Source organism: Oncorhynchus clarkii, chromosome 16 (genome assembly GCF_045791955.1).
Source record: "Oncorhynchus clarkii lewisi isolate Uvic-CL-2024 chromosome 16, UVic_Ocla_1.0, whole genome shotgun sequence".
NCBI classification, from domain to species: Eukaryota; Metazoa; Chordata; class Actinopteri; order Salmoniformes; family Salmonidae; genus Oncorhynchus; species Oncorhynchus clarkii.
This window is the reverse complement of record NC_092162.1, coordinates 28,499,912-28,524,130: the sequence shown is the minus strand read 5'-3', so window position 1 is coordinate 28,524,130 and position 24,219 is coordinate 28,499,912. Positions and strand designations below refer to the sequence as shown.

Genomic DNA, 24,219 nt, shown 5'->3' with positions numbered 1-24,219 from the left:
ATCATAATACTAATCAATTTCATTAAGCTACATTTCTAACAGTATAAACAGTACAACAAATACTCTAAGTATTTACAAACAACTTATAATCAATCCTATATAATCTGTTCTAACAAACAAAAAAGGTTTTACAGTCTCTAGTACAGTCAATATTAAAACACTGAGAAATGCATTCCTGAATTCAATCGCTTTAGCCAACATGTTGCGGTTTATTCATTATTGAATTATTCAAGGCTCCCTTTGTTATTTCATTTTATAACTAAAATGCTTGACTTTATTTAAAGACATGGATGACTTGTATGCTGTGTGATGATTGATAGATATACTGCATATTGAAGTAGGCCTTTCCAATCAAATCAAATGTTGTTGTTCACATACACATGTTTAGCAGATGCGATTGCGGGTGTAGCGAAATGCTTGTGTTTCTAGCTCCAACAGTGCAGCAATATCTAAAAAGTAATATCTAACAATTTCACAACAATACACACACATTTAAAGTAAAGGGATGGAACATATAAATATAAATATTTGGACTAGCAATGGTGGAGCTGCATAGACTAAAATGCAGTAGAATATAATAGAATACAGTATATGAGTAATGCAAAATATGTAAACATTATTAAAGTGACTAGTGTTCCGATTATTAAAGTGCCCAGTGATTTCAAGTCTTTATGCTAATAAGTAAGTTTCATTAAAACAGCTACAGTTAAATGGACTCTAGGGGCACACATGTCATTTCAATAACTTTGCTTCCAAAGATGCCCTCTAGTGGTCAAACTAGCATTAATGGCAACAATGGCTGACAGTAAAATATTATTACTTCATGCACTACTAAGGACATCTAGCCAACTTGACACAACTGTGGGCTCAGCATCCCTGTGGAATGCATTCAAGACCTTGTAAAGTCCATGGCCTGACAAATTGAGACTTTTCTATCAAGTGTGCCTTAAAATTGTACCTTATTCAAGCTCAATGAGAAAAATATGAAATCTAAATTAGCCAGATACAATTTGACATATTTTGGGCAGAGACATTTGGCATATTTTTTTTATATATATACATGGTAAAAATCAAAATGTTAAGTGCCAAACAAAATTGCATAGGTTAAAAATGATGGAAATACATTTTATTTGTGGGTCAGATATAATTAGAGGAAAATATTGTTGGAAAATATTGTTGTTTTTTCATGAAAAATTTGTTTTTCCATGACAGCCAAAAACCCATGTGCAGATGGCAATTTCTCTGTACACCTAAAGCCAGCCATTCTGAGGTCAGCAATGGACAGATGGATTTGTGGGCTTTAATATTAGAGACAACTAAGAGCTATGCTATAAACAGATCAGTTCATAATAACACAAATCTGTGTCAGACAAGTCATATTAGAGACTCATACATAGCCTAGTTTTTATCACAAATTCCATAGCCTCAGATCTGAACAAACATGCATTAAAACATGTAGTGTATTTATTTTGGTCACAGACCAAAACAGAAACCGAAAGCACACATCTAAATCAGTTTATTAAAATACACAATACGTGAAACATTACAGAATCCTAAATGACCTCATTTAGTAATGATGATTTGTGTGATCATATGCAGCCATTTTATCTCAATATCAAATCCATTCTGGGTAAAAATGAAGTATCTATTAAAATGGTAAAATTAAAAAAAAATCTCTTCTTAGCAAAAGAGCAATTTCTCAAGCAAGAATTTTGCTAGGATTGGTCTAACTGGGGATGGGAAAACTTAAAATTAGCTTTTATTGGCAGAAAGGTTTGAAACTCTCTTTCTAATTTATCGCCTGGCGGTGTCACCGGGCAGGCCAAAACTCCATACCAGCAAAACAGGCTTAAATTTCAGGCAGTCTTTTCAAACAGCTCTTACACTAAAAAGGGAATTATCATAATGTTCACAATTTCACAGTATTATTCCAACCTCATAGTGTGGAAATAAATATATATAAAAAATATATAAAACACAGGAAAATAATGTTTTTGACTGCACTGGGCTTCAGGTTTTTTAATGACATTTCCCAAGGTTTCCCAATCTGATAATCCAGTTTTGTAGGCAAACAATATGACCATTGTTCTCCCCTCTAACCCTATGGTATGAAAAGCTGCCAATTAGGATGTCGCAATTATAGCATGTTCCACTAAAGAATAGATGGTATAATTTATGTCAAGTTGTGGCTTTTGTATCTCTCACACCTTTGTCAGAAAGCATCTCGTCATCTCGCTCAACTAAGCCTCCTTTTGTATTACGGAACTATAGCAAAGTTTACAGAGTTGACTTTCCCATTAGATTTTTTTATTCATGAAGTTATGAACATAGATCTCATACCTTTAAAACATCCTGCAGTTATTTGATTATCCTGCTTTGTTCCAGTCAAATCTAAGAATAGTTCATTGTCTCAGTTTCGCAGTGAGGTCAGTGTCTCACTGAGATGAGTGTCTGAAATGTGTATGTATATGTGTGTGTGTGTGTGTGTGTGTGTGTGTGCATGTCAGTTACCATTTTTAAATGTAAGGGAAACAATGAATTACTTAATGATGCACAAAATAATGCACAAAAACCCTTAAATAATTAATACAACTTGCCTATTGTGTGAACAAATCTTGCAGTCAGTTTTTCTAAACATGAATCCAATGATTTGAGAAGATTTTACACTATATGTAAATCATCACATCCTTTGTGGAGTGCTCCAGTCTTACTAACTCACTTCATCTCCTGAAGTCGATTTATTTTGAGTGATTCTCTCCTTTGGTTGTGCTATCAGACCCAAAGAAGGGGACACATATACTTAGCATAGTGCAGAACTTTAACATGACAAATAACTAAATCACTAACTAATTCTATATTTTTTAAACATGTGGCCTATTTTTGTCTGCTAGCTAGCCTTCTAGCTACGGCTAACACATTCACGGCCACATTTCCACTGCCATAATACATTTTACAGACGCAAAAATATCCCACCATATGGAACAAATAAATTATGATTTTTATACAGTATGACTTTATAAACTGGATGGAAACTTGAGTGAGTCTGACCACCAGTCAGAGACCACTATGATGACACACCAAATGTGTTTGACGGATCCTTTTTGTCTTCTTCCAATGCCTCTTAAGGGGGATCCAATAGTAACTGAAAGTAATCCGATTATGTTTGGCTAATCCAAAAGTTATGTTATTTTGGACAGGTAACTAGTAACAGAACATCCGTTCAACAGAGTTGTATAGACTACATCAAACATGTGCATTTGACATTAAGGTCATCCTTCTCCAGACGGTGGTCTCACACAGACAGAAAGGCTTGTTGTGTAACTAATAGAGAGCTTTAGAGTAGCGGTGTGTAAATACGTATTAGGGGACAGTGGGTTGTGTTGTTATGTTCATTAATACATTCTTGTGCGGATTGGGGCAAGAGAGTGAGAGAGCTTTACATAATTGCATGCATGCTTTTTCACGTGAAATGCCCCTTTAAAAGTGGGATCAGTTAGGTTAGAGGCACATTGTAAAGCAAGCGGACAGTGAAGAGTAAGTAGATCTGTGATTTGCGCTTTACTGGTGTGAAAAATCGCACTGAAGATGGTGTCTTCCTACCCTTTACCGGATGGCTTCTCAGACTTTGATGTATTCTCTTTGGGATCTTGTCTGCTAGTGGAAGGTGAGTGATGGAATTCATCCATAAATGCGGTAGCTATGCTTCTATATGCAATGTTAGACCTGATGCTCCGTGTTCAGGGTTGGTGGCCTGTTTACGCACTCTTTAACAAGGAGTGGTAGCAGCGCAGTTATGTGACCTGATGCAATATGAATGAAATGCTGATTTTGTCCAGAAAATTGCATGATTACATTCAATAGTCTGGAATAACACATTATTATTGTTTAAACAGCCTTTCAAAAGAAAACTTTTCATTTTTACTTCTCATCATGGAATATGCGCTCTGCTATGCACACTGCCACTGTGTTTATAACCTATTCTGTGTTGTGTCCCTTAAAGGTCTTCTGGGATTCTTCCTGAATGCTGTGACAGTCGCTGCTTTCCTCAAAATAAGAGAACTGAGAACCCCCAGCAATTTCCTAGTCTTGAGTTTGGCATTGGCCGATATGGGCATCTCTACGAACGCAACCATTGCTGCTTTCTCCAGTTTTCTGAGGTGAGTGACATAGCATACTAATCCTCTCCATCGCCTTATTCAGTTTTTACTCACACTGACTCATTGTTGCAACGTTTTGCCACTGCAAAATACCATGAATTGAATATGGAATATTATATACTGGGGGTTCTCAATACCATAGCGGACCAACTCAAAGGAGAATATGTTTCTCTCACTGACATATTCCAATCAATTGGCTAATCAATATCTCTGCATAGTTTTAGAGTAGTACACCAACGAGGTAGAGTCATAACAGACCTTCCGGGGACTGTGCTGTGATGCATAAAGGCGGAGGATTTAGAACTCTTTAATCGGGGGGGATGAACGATGATGCTCTGGGTTGGCGTCTAGGTGGTTTAGGATTAAAACAGGCACCAGATTCACTTCAAATGTGTATTAATAGATGACCATGGCCAATGCAAAATATCATAAACAGACACTGGCCTTCCCTGCAGTCTAGTTCTATGCACTGTAAAGTGTTTGCCATTAATTTGACAGTATCTTACACAATCTCGGTGGTGAGTAAAATTCTGTATTTCATATTGCTGTACACCTACTGTAATATAAATACAGTATCAAAGCAAGTACTGTGCAATGACACACAGTACACTACCACAAATTGACTGTACACTTGCCTATATTATACTATAAAAATGTAACTGCTACCGTAATCGGAATGAATTAATTCATTAATTAATGGCCAAATGAAGGAAATTCATTAAGGGGAAGAGTTTGTATTTCACTGTAATAACAAGTGATTACAGTATAATATTTCATATTTCACCTTTTAAATCACTTGCACTTCTAGAGGCTTTCTCAAAGACTTTTAAACCGACAGAGACTACAGGGTGGAACAGACCAAAAAGACATTACATAATGCTCAACACTTTAAGCTTTGAGACTTGCTGCCATTTCAATCTGATGACTACACATTTTAAATTGAAAGAATACTATAACTACATATGAGTTAAATTGGTACAGCATTCTCACTCATGGGTTTAACAAATATAGCTTCTTAGAAGGTACACCTCAAAATATGTTAATGGACCAGAAACAAACATACCATGCATCTCCTAATGGTCATAAAGATTTTTAGGGCTCAAACGAAACAATACGGTACTGCATTCTGTGGGGTGGAACTACAGTACCATTTGAAATATGCCAATTTTCCCACAATGCACCATCATTTACAGTATGCTGCAGTAAAATGTTTTAAAGTTTATTTTTACTGTTGATAACACTAAAAATGACCAATGAATTACAGTTTTCTGTTACATTGTGCTCTACCAGTCTATCAATTCATTGTTGAACACAATAAAAATAATACCATAATGTTAAGGCCTAATGTATTGTCTTTCCCCCTCTTTACTACTGTATGCCCTTCTCCAGGTACTGGCCCTATGGCTCAGATGGCTGCCAGACTCATGGCTTCCAGGGTTTCGTGACAGCTCTCGCCAGCATCCACTTCATTGCTGCCATTGCATGGGACAGATACCACCAGTACTGCACAAGTAAGTGACACGAGTCTCATAGGTTTCTTAGGTCTCATAAATCTCCATAGACACACACACACACACACACACACACACACATACACACACATATCTATCCCCAACAACAAATGCACAAACAAACACATACTAAACAGGACTAATCTTTGTGTGCAGCTGTTCTTGGGGCCTCACAGCATCCTAAAAGGCCATCTGGCCTAAGAGTCTATTGGTCTGTTATGAGGTCACTCATCTATATGGTTTTAATGACCTCTCACAAAGACATAATCTGCAGGCTATACCCACACTGACACACTTTCTATTGTGTTATGACCTTGTCAAACTATACATTGAGTGTACAAAACATTAAGGACATCTGCACTTTCCATGACATAGACTGACCAGGTGAATCCAGGTGAAAGCTATGATCCCTTATTAATGTCACTTGTTAAATCCACTTCAATTAGTGTAGATGAAGGGAATGAGACGGGATAAAGAATGATTTTTAAGCCTTAAGAATATTGAAACATGGATTGTGTGTGTTTGCCATTCAGAGGGTGAATGGGCAAGACAAAATATTTAAGTGGATTCGAACGGGGTATGGTAATAGGTGCCAGGTGCACCAGTTTGTATCAAGAACTGCAATGCTGCTGGGTTTTTCACGCTCAACAGATTCCTGTGTGTATCAAGAATGATCCACCACCCAAAGGACATCAGCCAACTTGACACAACTGTAGGAAGCATTGGAGTCAACATGGGCCAGCATCCCTGTGGAACGTTTTTGATATATACAGTTGAAGTCGGAAGTTTACATAAACTTAGGTTGGAGTCATTAAAACTCGTTTTTCAACCACTCCACAAACTTCTTGTCAACAAACTATAGTTTTGACAAGTTGGTAAGGACATCTACTTTGTGCATAATTTGTACAACAATTGTTTACAGACAGATTATTTCACTTATAATTCACTGTGTCACAATTCCAGTGGGTCAGAAGTTTACACACACTAAATTGACTGTGCCTTTAAACAGCTTGGAAAATTCCAGAAAATTATGTCATGGCTTTAGAAGCTTTGGCTTTTTTTCAAGGCCTACCTTTAAACTCAGTGCCTCTTTTCTTGACATCATGGGAAAATCAAAAGACATCAGCCAAGACCTCATAAAAAAAATTGTAGACCTCCACAAGTCTGGTTCACTCTTGGGAGAAATTTCCAAACGCCTGAAGGTACCACGTTTCTCTGTACAAATAATAGTACGCAAGTATAAACACCATGGGACAACGCAGCCGTCAAACCGCTCAGGAAGGAGACGCATTCTGTCTCCTAGAGATGAAGGTACTTTGGTGCGAAATGTGCAAATCAATCCCAGAACAACAGCAGGACCTTGTGAAGATGCTGGAGGAAACAGGTACAAATGTATCTATATCCACAGTAAAACAAGTCCTGTATTGACACAACCTGAAAGGCCGCTCAGCAAGGAAGAAGCCACTGCTCCAAAACCGCCATTAAAAAGCCAGACTGGTTTTTGGAGAAATGTCCTCTGGTCTGATGAAACAAAAATAGAACTGTTTGGCCATTTTGACCATTGTTATGTTTGGAGGGAAAAGGGGGAGGTTTGCAAGCCGAAGAACACGATCCCAACCGTGAAGCACGGCGGTGCAGCATCATGTTTTGGGGTTGCTTTGCTGCAGGCGAGACTGGTGCACTTCACAAAATAGATGGCATCATGAGGGAGGAGAATTCTGTTGATATATTGAAGCAAGATATCAGTCAGGAAGTTAAAGCTTGGTCGCAAATGGGTCTTCCAAATGTACAAATACCCCAAGCATACTTCCAAAGTTGTTGCAAAATGGCTTAATAAGGACATCAATGTCAAGGTAGTGGAGTGGCTTTCAAAAAGCCCTGACCTCAATCCCATAGAAAATGTGTGGGCAGAACTGGAAAAGCGTGTGCGAGCAAGGAGGCATACACACCTGACTCAGTTACACCAGCACTGTCAGGAGGAATGGGCCAAAATTCACCCAATTTATTGTGGGAAGCTTGTGGAAGGCTAACCGAAATGTTTGACCAAAGTTAAACAATTTAAAGGCAATGCTACCAAATACTAATAGAGTGTAGGTAAATTTCTGACCCGCTTGCAATGTGATGAAAGACATAAAAGCAGAAATAAATCCCTCTACTATTATTCTGACATTTTACATACTTAAAATAAAGTGGTGATCCTAACTGACCTAAGACAGGGAATTTTTACTTGGATTCAATTTTGGCTAATTTGTTAAGTTTATTAGAGTTCATTCGAGTTCATTAGAGTTACCAGTCTCAGAAATTGCAGCCCAAATCAATTATTTACAGAGTTCAAGTAACAGACATGTCTCAACATCAATTGTTCAGAGGAAACTGTGTGAATCAGGTGTTCATGATTGAATTGCTGCAAAGAAACCACTACCAAAGGACACCAATAGGAAGAAGAGACTTGCTTGGGCCAAGAAACATGAGCAATGGACATTAGACCGGTGGAAATTTGTCCTTTGGTCTGGAGTCCAAATTTTTGTTTCCAACCGCCCTGTCTTTGTGAGACGCGGTGTGGGTGAACGGATGTATTTCCCACCGTAGAGCATGGAGGAGGAGGTATTACGGTGTGGGGGTGCTTTGCTGGTGACACTGTCAGTGATTTATTTAGAATTCACCCTTAACCAGCATGGGAACCACAGCACTCTGCAGCAATTCGCCATCCCATCTGGTTTGGGCTTAGTGGGACTATCATTTGATTTTCAACAGGACAATGACCTAACACACCTCCAGGCTGTGTAAGGGCTATTTTAGTTTTTGATGAGGCGGACCGCAGAGTGAAGCAAAAACAGCCAACAAGTGCTCAGCATATTATGGGAACTCCTTCAAGACCATTGGAAATGCATTCCAGGTGAAGTTGGTTGAGAGAATGCCAAATCTGTCATTAAGGCAAAGCGTGGCAATTTGAAGAATCTCACATGTAGAATATATTTAGATTTGTTTTACACTTTTTTGGTTACTACATGATTCCATATGTGTTATTTCATAGTTTTGAATGCACTATATATACATACACACACACTACCGTTGAAAGGTTTGGGGTCACTTAGACATTTCCTTGTTTCTGAAAGAAAAGCACATTTCATGTCCATTAGAATAAGATCAAATTGATCAGAAATGCAGTGTAGACATTGTTAATGTTGTAAATGACTATTGTAGCTGGAAACGGCAGATTTTTTAAATGGAATATCAACATAGGCGTACAGAGGCCCATTATCAGCAACCATCACTCCTGTGTTCCAATGGCACGTTTTGTTAGCTAATCCAAGTTTATACTTTTAAAAGGGTAATTGATCATTAGAAATCCCTTTTCAAATATTTTTGCACAGCTGAAAACTGTTGTTCTGATTAAAGAAGCAATAAACTGGCCTTCTTTAGACTAGTTACGTAAGTATCTGGAGCGTCAGCATTTGTGGGTTTGATTACAGGTTCAAAATGGCCAGAAACAAAGAACATTCTTCTGAAACTCGTCAGTCTAGTCTTGTTCTTAGAAATGAAGGCTATTCCATGCGAGGAATTGCCAAGAAACTGAAAATCTCGTACAACGCTGTGTACTACTCCCTTCACAGAACAACGCAAACGGGCCCTAACCAGAATAGAAAAAGGAGTGGGAGGCCCTGGTGCACAACTGAGTAAGAGGACAAGTACATTAAAGTGTCTAGTTTGAGAAACAGATGCCTCACAAGTCCTCAACTGGCAGCGTCATTAAATAGTACCTGCAAAACACCAGTCTCAAAGTCAACATTGAAGAGGCAACTCCGGGATGCTGGCCAGTGTCTGTGTTCTTTTGCCCATCGTAATCTTTTCTTTTTATTGGCCTGTCTGAGATATGTTTTTTTCTTTGCAACTCTGCGTGGGGCCTCCCACTCCTCTTTCTATTCTTGGAAGTCAGGCGCAGGAGAGTCAAACGGAGTGTAATGGAGACTCTTTAACCTCTCTAGGGTAGGGGGCAGCATTCAGAATTTTGGATGAAAAGCATGCCCAAATTAAATGGCCTGCTACTCGGGCCCAGAAGATATGATATGCATATAACTGGTATTTGGATAGAAAACAATCTAAATTTTCCAAAACTGTTAAAATAGTGTCTGTGAGTATGACAGAACTGATTTAGCATGGGAAAACCTAAGAAAGATCCATTCAGGAAGCAGTTTTTTTATGCCATTACAGTATCCATTGACTTAGGACTCCCTTTGCAGTTCCTATGCCTTCCACTAGATGTCAACAGTCTTTATAAATCTTGTAGGCTTGTATTCTTATAAATGAGGGAGTAAGACCAGTCTAAACGAATGGAACCTAATGAGTTTTTCAGGCGCATGTGCATTTCTTGTTTACCTTTTATATTGACAACGTTATTGTCCAGTTGAAATATTATAGATAATTTAGGCTAAAAAAACAACCTGAGGATTGAATATAAACATCGTTTGACATGTTTCTATGAACTTTACGGATACAATTTGGATTTTCTGTCTGATTGTTTTGACTGAGTTTGAGCCTGTGGATTACGGAAGAAAATGCGCTAACAAAACGGAGGTTTTTGGATATAAAGAGACTTCTTCGAACAAAAGGAACATTTATTGAGTAAATTAATTTATTCTGATTGCCACCATATGAAGATCATCAAGGGAAAGGGATTCATTTTATCTCTATTTCTGAGTTTTGTAACGCTTCTGCTTGGCTGGTTACTGTTTGAAAACCGATCCACAACAACCAGGATCGTGGTGTTACCCTGTGAAGGTGGAAGATCAGTAAAAAAAATCAGCCGACATGTGCGACCACGGCCGTTGTGGAACGGGTAAAGTTTGTAGCTTACCTCTGGGCAGGTGTCTAGGAGCCTTGCACTGGGCGCACACCGAGCAGGAGAAAACATAAATCCTCAAGTCCTTAGCTAAAGTGGGCCACCAGTACCTCCCATCAAGACAGCGCATCGTCCGACCTATCCCAGGATGACCAGAGGAGGGTGACATGTCGGCCCAATAGATCAATCGGTCGCGGACAGCAGACGGAACGTACAGACGCCCAGCTGGACACTGAGGGGGAGAGTGCTCTGCACGTGACGCCAGCTCAATGTCCGCATCCAGCTCCCACACTACTGGCGCCACCAAACACGAAGCTGGGAATATGGGAGTGGGATCCATGGACCGCTCCTCTGTGTCATATAGCCGGGACAATGCGTCTGCCTTAACGTTCTGGGAGCCTGATCTGTAAGAAAGAGTAAACACAAAACGAGTGAGAAGCATGGCCCACCTTGCCTGACGAGGATTCAGTCTCCTCGCCTCCCGGATGTACTCCAGATTGCGATGGTCAGTCCAGATGAGAAAAGGGGGGTTTAGCCCCCTCAAGCCAATCTCCACACCTTCAAGGTTTTTACGACAGCTAACAGCTCCTGGTCCCCCACATCATAGTTTCGCTCCGCCGGGCTGAGCTTCTTCTTCAAAAAAAGCACAGGGGCGGAGCTTCAGTAGCGTACCCAAATACTGAGAGAGCACTGCTCCTATACCAGCTTCAGATGCGTCCACCTCCACTATGATTGGCAAAGAGGGATCCGGATGAGCCAACACAGGAACCGAGGTAAACAGAGTCTTCAGGTGCCTAAAAGCCCTGTTCGCCTCAGCCGACCACTGCAAGCGCACCGACCCCCCTTTTAGCAGTGAGGTAATGGGAGCAGCAACCTGACCAAAACCCCAGATAAACCTCTGGTAGTAATTGGCAAACCCTAAAAAATGCTGCACCTCCTTTACCGTGGTTGGAGCAATGCGGTCGCTCTCCATCTCCACCCATGATGTGGAAATCCTATGCCCTAGGAAGGAGATGGATTGTTGGAAGAACAAGCAATTCTCAACCTTGACATATAGATCATGCTCCAACAGGCAACCAAACACTTTGCGCACCAGGGACAATTGCTCGGCGTGTGTAGCGGAGTATATCAGGATATCATCGATATACACCACTACACCCTGCCCGTGCAGGTCTCTGAAAATCTCATCTACAAATGATTGGAAGACTGATGGAGCATTCATCAACCCATATGGCATGACAAGGTACTCATAATGACCTGAGGTGGTGCTAAATGCCGTCTTCCGCTCATCACCCTTCCGAATACACACCAGATTGTACGCACTCCTGAGATCCAATTTAGTGAAGAAGCGTGCCCCGTGCATTGACTCAGTAACTGTAGTAATAAGAGGTAACTAACTATATTTCACCGCGATTTTACTGAGACTTCGATAATCAATCCATCTTTCTTCTTCACAAAAAAGAAACTCGAGGAGACTGATGAAATGGAGGGCTGAATTTACCCCTGACGCAGGGATTCTGAGACTTATGTCTCCATAGCCACCGTCTCCGTTTGCGACAGGGGATACACGTGACTTCTGGGATATGCAGCATCTACCAGGAGATCTATCGCACAATCCCCCCGTCGATGGGGTGGTAATTGAGTCGCCTTCTTTTTACAGAATATTCTGGGGGAATGCGCACAGTGGAAACCTGGTCTGGACTTTCCACCATAGCAGCACCAAAGGAAACTCCGAATCACCTACCTGAGGCCTCTCGCGACCACCTCGTGAGAGCCCTCTGTGGCCAAGAAACAGTGAAGTAATGACAAGCTAATCAGGGTAGGCCTAGCACCACAGAATATGCAGGAGAATCAATAAGGAAAATACTGATCTTCTCCTTGTGACCCCCCTGCGTTATCATACACAAAGGAGCGGTGGCCTCCCTGATAAACCCTGACCCTAATGGTCAACTATCTAAGGCATGAACAGGGAAAGGCATATATCCACAGGAACAATAGGGATCCCTAAACTATGAGCTAAACTTTTATTAATGAAATTCCCAGCCGCGCCTGAATCTACTAGCGCCTTATACTGGGAATGCAGGGAAAACTCAGGAAAAGTGACAGACAAACATTAGTGCAACAGAGGGCTCTGGATGAGAATGGTGCCTATTCACCTTGGGTGATGCCAGAGTGCCCTGACTGCTGTCTTTATTCCCAGAGGAACCAACCCGGCACTGACCAGCAGTGTGCCTTCTGCGACCACACTTGGTGCTCCAGCGGGAACCTCCTCCGGTCTCCCTGTGCACCATCCCTCCCAACTCCATAGGTTCGGGAGAGAGGGTGCGGGAGGATGGAACAGCCAGACCCGATCTAGACGTCCACGAGTAGCCTTAATGTTGTCCAGCCTGATGTCCACCAGCTGGTCGAAGGTGAGGGTGGTGTCTCTACAGGCCAGCTCACCGACGGAAGTCCTCGCGTAGACTACAGTGGTAATGGTCAATCAGGGCCCTGTCGCTCCATCCAGCGCCGGCAGCCAGGGTCCTAAATTCCAGAGCAAACTCCTGTGTACTCCTCGTCTCCTGCCTCAGATGATAGAGGCACTCACCTGCCGCTTTGCCTTTGGGTGGGTGGTCGAATACTGTCCTGAAATGGCGGGTGAATTCCTCAAAATCGTCCAACGCCGCATCCTCCTCTCCACCCACAGCGCTGGCCCACTACAGGGCATTCCTGGTGAAGCATGACACGAAGGCGCAAGTCTTCTCACGGTCCGATGGAGCTGGGTGGACCGTGGTCAGATACAAGTTTAGTTTAAGGAGAAAACCCTGGCAACTGGCAGTATCTCCGTTGTATCCCTTAGGTAGGGATAAATGGATCCTGTTAAGTTCAGTAGGGGAAAAGGCGTTCAAGGGAGACTCCGGTTGTGCTGGTGGTGGCGCTGGAAAAACTCTGTCTCTCCCAGCGGTCCATATTCTGGACAAAGCGATCCATGGCGGCGCTCAGATTGTCAATCATCTCCGCTTGTTCAATGACGGGTTCCTCCACCTCCATGAAAGAAGTACCTTCTCCTGCTGACTTCATGATGGTCAGAGATTCTGTCAGAGTCATGTGGATAGGTGGCAGGGAAGTCAGGCGCAGGAGAGTCAAACGGAGTCTTTTAATAGTAGTCCACTAAACATACTCCAAAAACTAAATGTACTTAAATAACAAAAATGACTACGAGGACCCATCGCACACCTATTCAAATACATATACCACACTGACATAAAAACAATCTTTGACAAAGACATGAGGGGAAACAGAGGGTTAAATACACAACAGGTAAGGAATTGGATTGAAACCAGGTGTGTAGGACGACAAGACAAAACAAATGGAAAATGAAAAATGGATCAATGATGGCTAGAAGAACTGTGACGTCGACCGCCGAACACCGCCCGAACAAGGAGAGGCACCGATTTTGGCAGATGTCGTGACAGGGCCTCTGTACGCCTATGTAGATATTCCATAAAAAAAATCTGCCGTTTACAGCTACAATAGTAATTTACAATCTAATTAATTTTATGTTATTTTAATGGACAAAAATTTTGCTTTTCTTTCAAAAACAAGGACATTTCTAAGTGACCCCAAACTTTTTAACCGTAGTGTATTTTTAATCCGTTTTAGAGTAAGGCTATAAAGTATGAATACTCTCCGAATGCACTGTACATATGTCTAGTCCTGGAAAATCATATGCCTGATGGGATATTTCATTTTTCCATTGGAATGATGGAGAGTAACTGTGTGTGTTTCTAATAGCATGGCACACACTTTTACTCTCCCTCTCCATTTCAATTGGAAATAGAATCTAGTCTAATCGTTCCACTTCCATGGCTTCTATAGATTATTGTAATAGATTCTATCATAATTATTGTATTTCTATGGTTGTGCTTTTCATCAGGGACAAAGCTACAGTGGAGCAGTGCCATCACTCTGGCTATTTTCATCTGGCTGTTCACCGCCTTCTGGTCAGCCATGCCCCTCATCGGCTGGGGAGAGTATGACTACGAACCCCTCAGGACATGCTGTACCCTGGACTACAGCAAAGGAGACAGGTGACAAAGACACCCATGTTTCAAGTTTCAGGTGTCAAGTTTTTAATGTCACATGCACAAGTACAGTTAAATGCCTTTCTTGCAATCTCTAAACCCAACTTTGCAGTAATCAATAACAATATAATACTACAAATAACAAGGTAGAACAAAAACACACAATATAAAAACTATTACATAACACAATTATGTAAGTAAGCATATTATATACACGGTCAGTTCCAGAACCATATTTACAATGTGCAGGGATACTGGAGTGATAGAGGTAGATATGTATAGGGGTAAGGTGACTTGGCATCAGGATATATGTAGAGTAGTAGCAGTGTATATGAGATTGTATGTGAGTGGGTGTGTGTAGAGTCAGTACAAATGTATGTGCGTATGAGCAAATGATGTAGTGAGTGTTGAAGTATCAGTGTGCAAAGTGTATAGGGTCCTGTGAGTGTGCATAGAGACCGTGCAAAAATAAGAATAAAATACAAAGGTAGACTCAGATAAATCAAATCAAATTGTATTTGTCACATACACATGGTTAGCAGATGTTAATACGAGTGTAGCGAAATGCTTGTGCTTCTAGTTCCGACAATGCAGTAATAACCAACAAGTAATCTAGCTAACAATTCCAAAACTACTACCTTACAGACAGACACAAGTGTAAGGGGATAAAGAATATGTACATAAAGATATATGAATGAGTGATGGTACAGAGCGGCATAGGCAAGATACAGTAGATATCTGTTCTGCCTTATTATTATTCGACCATGCTGGTCATTTATGAACATTTGAACATCTTGGCCATGTTCTGTTATAATCTCCACCCGGCACAGCCAGAAGAGGACTGGCCACCCCACATAGCCTGGTTCCTCTCTAGGTTTCTTCCTAGGTTTTGGCCTTTCTAGGGAGTTTTTTCCTAGCCACCGTGCTTCTACACCTGCATTGCTTGCTGTTTGGGGTTTTTGGCTGGGTTTCTGTACAGCACTTTTGAGATATCAGCTGATGTACGAAGGGCTATATAAATAAATTTGATTTGATTTGATTTGATTTTTAGATGGTATTGAATGCAGTATATACATATGAGATGAGTATGTAAACAAAGTGGCATAGTTAAAGTGGCTAGTGATACATGTATTACATAAAGATGCAGTAGGTGATATAGAGTACAGTATATACGTATACATATGAGATTAATAATGTAGGGTATGTAAACATTATATAAACATTATATTAGGTAGCATTGTTTAAAGTGGCTAGTGATATATATCTTTTAGTCTGTGTAGCCATTTTGTTAGCTACTTCGTTAGCTACTTAGCTGTCTTATGGCATGGGAATAGAAGCTCTTCAGGAGCCTGTTGGTGTTATCTGGATAACATGTGTGAAATGGTTGATAGTGTGTGTGAAATCAATAGAGTTATATTTTCTGGGTTATTTTCTGGCTACTCACTCCAGAGAAAGCTTCAAACTGTAACTAGTGCCTGCAACCTGGTTCAGGTTATCATTCAACCAACCAAGGTAGTTACAAACAACACAGGAATTAAATCATCAACATGTATTGATCACATCTTTACTAATGCTGCAGAAATTTGTTTGAAAGCAGTATTCAAATCCATCGGATGTAGTGATCACAATATAGTAGCCATATCTAGGAAAACCAAAGTTCCAAAGACTGGGCCTAATCTAGTGTATAAGAGATTGTATATTGTTGTCTATCAACACTGACAAGCCACCTGGGTCTGACATCCTGGATGGAAAATTACTGACAATAATAGCAGATGATATTGCCACTCCTATTTGCCATATCTTCAATTTAAGCCTACTAGAAAGTGTGTGCCCTCAGGCCTGGAGGAAAGAAAAAGTTATTCACCTACCTAAAGATAGTAAAGCCACATTTACTGGCTCAAATAGCCGACCAGTCAGCCTGTTACCAACCCTTCGTACATTTTTGGAAAAAATGGTGTTTGACCAGATACAATGCCATTTTACAGTAACAGACTTTAAGCACGAAGGACATTCAACAAGCACAGCACTTACACAAATGACGGCTGAGAGAAATTGATGATAAAAAGATTGTCGGGCTGTTTTGTTCAGTGCGGCTTTTGACATTATCGATCATAGTCTACTACTGAAAAACCAAATGTGTTATGGCTGTACACCAACTGCTATATTGTGGATAAAGAGTTACCTGTCTAACAGAACATAGAGGGTGTTATTTAATGGAAGCATCTCCAACAAAATCCAGGTAGATTCAGGAATTCCCAGGGTAGCTGTCTAGGCCCCTTACTTTTCTCAGTCTTTACTAATGACATGAGACTGGCTTTCAGAATGGGTGGCAAGGAATAAGTTTGTCCTAACTATTTCATAAACTAAAAGCATTGTATTTGGGACAAATCATTCACAAAACCATATATCTTAACTAAATATTGTAATGAACAGTCCCTCCAGGATCTATGAACATTTTGGGATTTCAACATTTTGGGATTTCTGCGGCCAAAAATGCTTGATTTTGCGGCAGCTTTTCTGAAATTCTGCAATACATTTTGCAATGTTTTTTGACATAAAGCAATAAAAGTCAAATGTGCTCAATTTTAGGTTGATTTTAAGCAGAATACATAATATAAAAAGTGCAAAAAGGCAAGTGTTTATGCTTCTGAATAACAATGAGCAACAGCTCATTAAAGTGATGCATAGGAAGGGGCTCTACACAGGGTTTGCCAGCACAGATAGTCTACGATGTTTTGAGTGTGAGGAATTTGGGCATAAGAGTGCCATCATAAAGGCCGTAGACAAGGTGAGGGCACCTTGTGGGGGAAATCAACATGCAGGGGGTAATGAGATGCAGACAGCAGAGGCTGGGCCTAGTCATGCCAGGGATGGTGGTGTTAATGAGGCTGGGCCTAGTCATGCAAGAGATGGTGGTGTAAATGAGGCTGGGCCTAGTTAGGCTAGAGATGGTGGGGTAGCTGAGGCTGGGTGTAGTCATGCTATGGAGGGTGGTGTAGATTAGGCTGGTTCTAGTCAGGTTATGCTAGTTGATGAGGAGAGTATAGTGGGGAAGTGTAAGAGACTAGGGGGGAGGAGGAGGGTGTCAAGCAGAAAAGGAAAAAGGATGTGGTCAAAGGCACCATGGAACCTTTGCCTGGTGCTGGCGGGAAGGCCCTGACCAGAGAGGATGGGCAGGTGGTCAGGATGGGAGATGGAGATGAGGAGGAAAGTGAGTCTGAGGAAGAGGATACGGAGTTATTTTTTTCAAACTCCTCTTCAATGGGTCCGCCAGTCAAGCAGAAGGGTCAAAGTACAGTGCCCCTTGAACTTTGCGACCTTTTGCCACATTTCAGGCTTCAAACATAAAGATATAAAACTGTATGTTTTGTGAAGAATCAACAACAAGTGGGACACAATCATGAAGTGGAACGACATTTATTGGATATTTCAAACTTTTTTAACAAATCAAAAACTGAAAAATTGGGCGTGCAAAATTATTCAGCCCCCTTAAGTTAATACTTTGTAGCGCCACCTTTTGCTGCGATTACAGCTGTAAGTCGCTTGGGGTATGTCTCTATCAGTTTTGCACATCGAGAGACTGATATTGTTTCCCATTCCTCCTTGCAAAACAGCTCGAGCTCAGTGAGGTTGGATGGAGAGCATTTGTGAACAGCAGTTTTCAGTTCTTTCCACAGATTCTCGATTGGATTCAGGTCTGGACTTTGACTTGGCCATTCTAACACCTGGATATGTTTATTTTTTAACCATTCCATTGTAGATTTTGCTTTATGTTTTGGATCATTGTCTTGTTGGAAGACAAATCTCCGTCCCAGTCTCAGGTCTTTTGCAGACTCCATCAGGTTTTCTACCAGAATGGTCCTGTATTTGGCTCTATCCATCTTCCCATCAATTTTAACCATCTTCCCTGTCCCTGCTGAAGAAAAGCAGGCCCAAACCATGATGCTGCCACCACCATGTTTGACAGTGGGGATGGTGTGTTCAGGGTGATGAGCTGTGTTGCTTTTACACCAAACATAACGTTTTGCATTGTTGCCAAAAAGTTCAATTTTGGTTTCATCTGACCAGAGCACCTTCTTCCACATGTTTGGTGTGTCTCCCAGGTGGCTGGTGGCAAACTTTAAATGACACTTTTTATGGATATCTTTAAGAAATGGCTTTCTTCTTGCCACTCTTCCATAAAGGCCAGATTTGTGCAATATACGACTGATTGTTGTCCTATGGACAGAGTCTCCCACCTCAGCTGTAGATCTCTGCAGTTCATCCAGAGTGATCATGGGCCTCTTGGCTGCATCTCTGATCAGTCTTCTCCTTGTATGAGCTGAAAGTTTAGAGGGACGGCCAGGTCTTGGTAGATTTGCAGTGGTCTGATACTCCTTCCATTTCAATATTATCGCTTGCACAGTGCTCCTTGGGATGTTTAAAGCTTGGGAAATCTTTTTGTATCCAAATCCGGCTTTAAACTTCTTCACAACAGTATCTCGGACCTGCCTGGTGTGTTCCTTGTTCTTCATGATGCTCTCTGCGCTTTTAATGGACCTCTGAGACTATCACAGTGCAGGTGCATTTATACGGAGACTTGATTACACACAGGTGGATTGTATTTATCATCATTAGTCATTTAGGTCAACATTGGATCATTCAGAGATCCTCACTGAACTTCTGGAGAGAGTTTGCTGCACTGAAAGTAAAGGGGCTGAATAATTTTGCACGCCCAATTTTTCTGTTTTTGATTTGTTAAAACATTTTGAAATATCCAATAAATGTCGTTCCACTTCATGATTGTGTCCCACTTGTTGTTGATTCTTCACAAAAAAATACAGTTTTATATCTTTATGTTTGAAGCCTGAAATGTGGCAAAAGTTCGCAAAGTTCAAGGGGGCCGAATACTTTCGCAAGGCACTCTACATGTTGAGAGAACTGACAAGGTTCCTGAATGAGACCAAGGGGTACAATTTAATCTTTAGGCTTATTATCTTATCTGGGAAAGTTTGTAAGATCAGTACAAATGCTATAAAAAACGAGGGGCATGGTGTCCTCGCACCCAGGAAACAGTTTAGGCTGAGGAAATGGGTCACAACAGTGTGTAAGGGTTTACCTTCAGACACTGTTTAGATGTATAGTTTCTTTCTGACACTGGGGCTTTTTGAGCTTTGCTATTGGTCTCTTTCTTTGCTGGCTTTTCTCCCACCTCTTATGGAGACTCTTCGGGTAGGCTCGCTTAATATAAATGGTGTCAGGGATGCGGGATAGAGTGTGTTGGGTGAATATGTAAAACCAAAAAAGTACTGGTGTTGTTTCTGCGGGAGACGCATAGTGATGTGTTGAATAAGTCGATTGGGGGCTCTGGTGGAAAGGGGCAAATGTGTCTAGCCATGGGACACATTTTAATGCAGGGGTGGCAGTCCTGTTTGTACCAGTTCTGTCTGTAAAAATGTGCTCCTCAAAGGAGGTATGTAGGGGTAGGCTGCTTGTTGTAAAAGTAGAAATCAACAATACACATTTACACATTTATAAATGTGTATGCCTCTAACACAGGGAGAGAGAGGAGGGTTCTATTTGGGTGTCTTAGACAGGAACTCTCACAGGTAGCACCTGGTGATTGACGGGGACTGGAACTGTACAATGGATTTTTATGAAAGACAGAAATGGTGGAAGAGCCTCATTCAGTGTCAGTGTTAAGGGACATCATTCATCAGTTTGATCTAGTGGATGTTTGGAGAACTAAACATCCCAACACAAGACAGGATACATGGATGAAGGTTTTACATGTCCAGGAATCTGAGCAATAGGCTGTTGGGCGCAACCATTCTACTGGTTGGGTTTTCGGATCACCACATAACCATGGTTTGACTGTCTATTTCACCAGGGCCTGGCCCTGGCATGCATCCTATTGGAAGTTTAATGTAAAGCTCTTACAGGATGCCACTTTTTGTTAAAGTTTCCAGACATTTTGGGAACGGTGGGGGCAGCGAAGAGAGGAGTATGAGTCTGTCAATGGTGGGATGTGGGAAAAGTCAAAATTCTGCTTTTCTGTCAACAGTACACAGCTCTCTCATTCTCAGAGGGTAGGATACTATTGGGGGAACTAGATCATTGTATTAGTGAGATGGAGGTAGAGATGGTGGGGGAAGGCAATGAAGGCCTCCAGACTAATTTTATCTGAACTACGTAGTGACCTGGGTAGTTTTTTCCAGGTTAAAGCAAAGGGAGCACTTGTAAGAGCTAGGTTCTCCATGCTCAATGAGATGGATGCTTCTAGCTCCTTCTTCTTTGGTTTGGAAAGACAGAGAGGTGAAGCCAAGGGTATGCATTGTCTACGGCTGTCTAATGGGCGGGTGACCTCTGTGGTGGGAGAGATGCGGGAGCGAACTGTGGAGTGTTATCCTCTAGTTACCCATCCCGCATGAGGGAGCGTAATCATCAACTAATTAGCATAACGCAACGGACATAAATATTCCTAGAAAATATTCCTATTCATGAAAATAATAAGTTAAATATATTGAGACAGAGCTTAGCCTTTTGTTAATCACCCTGTCATCTCAGATTTTCAAAATATGCTTTACAGCCAAAGCTAGACAAGCATTTGTGTAAGTTTATCGATAGCCTAGCAGAGCATTTTGTCCAGCTAGCAGCAGGTAACTTGGTCATGGAAATCAGAAAAGCAATCAAATTAAATTGTTTACCTTTGATGAGCCTCGGATGTTTTCATTCACGAAACTCCCAGTTAGATAGCCAATGTTCCTTTTTTCCAAAAATATTATTTTTGTAGGCGAAAAAGCTCAGTTTCTTCTTCACGTTTGGCTGAGAAATCGCCCTGAAATTGCAGTCACAAAAACTCCGAAAAATATTCCAAATTAGCTCCATAATATCGACAGAAACATGGCAAACGTTGTTTATAATCAATCCTCAAGGTGTTTTTCAAATATCTATTCGATAATATATCCACCGGGACAATTAGTTTTTCAGTAGGACCGATTGGAAAAATGGCTACCTCTGTATTTTACGCAATAATCCCTTTGGGAGAATCAGGTGACCACACGCTTACGGGTATTCTACAACATAAATGCGTAAAACTACGTCAGAATGCTGTAGACACCTTGGGGAATACGGAGAAAAAGTAATCTGGAACGCAGCGCTTTCAAAACATGAGGCACTTCCGGATTGGATTTTTCTCAGGCTTTCGCCTGCAACATCAGTTCTGTTATACTCACAGACATTATTTTTACAGTTTTGGAAACTTTAGAGTGTTTTCTATCCTAAGCTGTCAATGATATGCATATTCTAGCATCTTGTCCTGACAAAATATCCCGTTTATTACGGGAACGTTATTTTTCCAAAAATGAAAATACTGCCCCCTAGTCACAAAAGGTTAAACTGAGTTGTATAGGTCAGAAATGTGTGATCATATGTGTGCTCAGGTCTTGTTTGCAGGACTCCCTAAGCTCTCTCTGGCACAGAGGGATGAAATGGACATTCCTCTGTTGTCCCATGAGCTGGCAGAGGCCGTAACCCAGATGTCCCCTGGTCATGCACCGATGGACTCCCAGTGGAGTTTTATAAAACATTCTGGAGAATAATTGGACTGGATATCTTTGCATGTTGCGTGAATGTGTCGGGGTAGGAGAGTAGCCGATGAGCTACCATCGGGCGGCTCTGACTCTCCTGCCCAAAAAAGGGGACTTGTGTGAACTTAAGAACTGTGGCATTGCTCTGTGCGGACTACAAGATATTTGCCAGGTCCTCTCTAACAGTCTGAAGTCCCATCTGGACTCGATAGTCCATGAGGACCAAACATATTGTGTACCGGGACACTCAATCACAGACAACTTGTTCTTAATCAGGGACATGTTGGACCTGGTGGCATCTTCCCTGTGGCAAAAACTGTCTGTCTGCTCGCAGACCTGCAACACAAGTTTGTGGACTTTTTCTGGTCGAGCCATTACTGGCTGAGGGCAACAGTGTTGTACATGACCATCCACGAAGGAGGACAGGGCCTGGTGGAACTGGAGAGCAGGGTGGCTGCTTACTGACTAAAGTCGGCGCAGAGACTGCTGTACTATACTGATGTTGGCTGGAGGGAACCAGCATGCGCACTGCTGAGGAGAGCTGGCGGATTAGGGTTGGACCGGCACCTGTTCCTCATGAAGCTGGAGAGGCTTAGTACAGCAGGTCTCTCAGATTTTTACTCTGCAGCTGCTAAGGCCCACACGAGAAGGGGGTGGGGAGTCGAGCTGTGGGTGTGGGAGGAGCCTATCTACCACAACCCAGCCATCCCTTTGAGATCGGTTCAGTCGACCACCCTGCAGAGGCAACTGATGGCAGCGGGTTTACAAAGGCTGGGTGACCTGCGACTGATGGGAGAGGAGGGGTGGAAAACCCCAGAAGTCCTGGCACAACAAACAGGAATAACGTATCTTAGGCTGCTGGAGAGATTCCTGGAGGAGGTCCAGGGGGCACTGTCTGAGCCGGTAAGGGGGGTGTTTGAGCGGCCAAAGGGGGAGGGGCCACCAATGTTTCTGCCACTGCAGGTGACGGCAGAGACTGGAGACTGGCAAGGGGGTCTGGAGGACTTGTTAGATTTTAACACTCTGAACCTGTGGGAGTTTGAAGGGGTGGGAGGTAAAGCCCTCTACAACTTCTGCGTTGAGGTAAGGAACATTAGGAGCCTAACAGGAGTGAAGGCACATCATTGGCAGGGGGTATGTGGGGCGGAGAGTATGGTGGGTTTTAGATGGAGGGGTCTTTACAGTACCAAAGAGGTCAGGATACCTCCAGTGGGGCCTCCCGGGTGGCGCAGTGATTAAGGGCGCTGTACTGCAGCGCCAGCTGTGCCATCAGAGTCCCTGGGTTCGCGCCCAGGCTCTGTCGTAACCGGCCGCGACCGGGAGGTCCGTGGGGTGACGCACAATTGGCCTAGCGTCGTCCGGGTTAGGGAGGGCTTGGTCGGTAGGGATGTCCTTGTCTCATCTCGCACCAGCAACTCCTGTGGTGGGCCGGGCGCAGTGCGCGCTAACCAAGGTTGCCGGGTGCACGGTGTAGCCTCCGACACATTGGTGCGGCTGGCTTCCGGGTTGGATGCGCGCTGTGTTAAGAAGCAGTGCGGCTGGTTGGGTTGTGTATCGGAGTACGCATGACATTCAACCTTTGTCTCTCCCGAGCCCGTACGGGAGTTGTAGCGATGAGACAAGATAGTAGCTACTACAACAATTGGATACCATGAAATTGGGGAGAAAAAGGGGTAAAAATTCAATTTAAAAAAAGGATACCTCCAGTGGAGGGTTCTTCCTGTCCACTAACAGCTGCTTGGTACAGGTTGAACTGGGAATTGGGCAGGGGTGTCCTTTCTGTGTTATGAAAAAAACTGTGATCCATGTGTTTTCTGTGTGCGCCAGGTTAACTTGTTATGGCTGCAATCTCGATATTGGGTTAAAACCTCAAGTCTGCCCCCTCCTTTTTCGAACATTCTGTTAAAAATCGTGCAACTTTTCAGCGTCCTGCTACTCATGCCAGGAATATAGTATATGCATATGATTAGTATGTGTAGATAGAAAACACTCTGAAGTTTCTAAAACTGGTTAAATCACGGCTGTGACTATAACAGATCGTGTGTTTCATTGAAAAGCGCAAGAAAAACTGCTCTTTGA

The 24,219-nt window shown here is 42.1% G+C and overlaps 1 protein-coding gene across 1 annotated transcript in view; it reads left to right on the top strand.

Annotated features, from left to right (window-relative positions):
- The first annotated feature begins 3,502 nt into the window (after positions 1–3,502).
- LOC139367549 (RPE-retinal G protein-coupled receptor-like) overlaps positions 3,503–24,219 on the top strand; it is a 38,818-nt gene continuing 18,101 nt past the window's right edge. The window contains exons 1-4 of the mRNA XM_071105797.1: positions 3,503–3,664; positions 4,001–4,157; positions 5,547–5,668; positions 14,425–14,578. Of these exons, the coding sequence (XP_070961898.1) occupies positions 3,586–3,664; positions 4,001–4,157; positions 5,547–5,668; positions 14,425–14,578 (512 nt within the window). The 5' untranslated portion in view covers positions 3,503–3,585. The remainder of the gene's footprint in view (positions 3,665–4,000; positions 4,158–5,546; positions 5,669–14,424; positions 14,579–24,219) is intronic.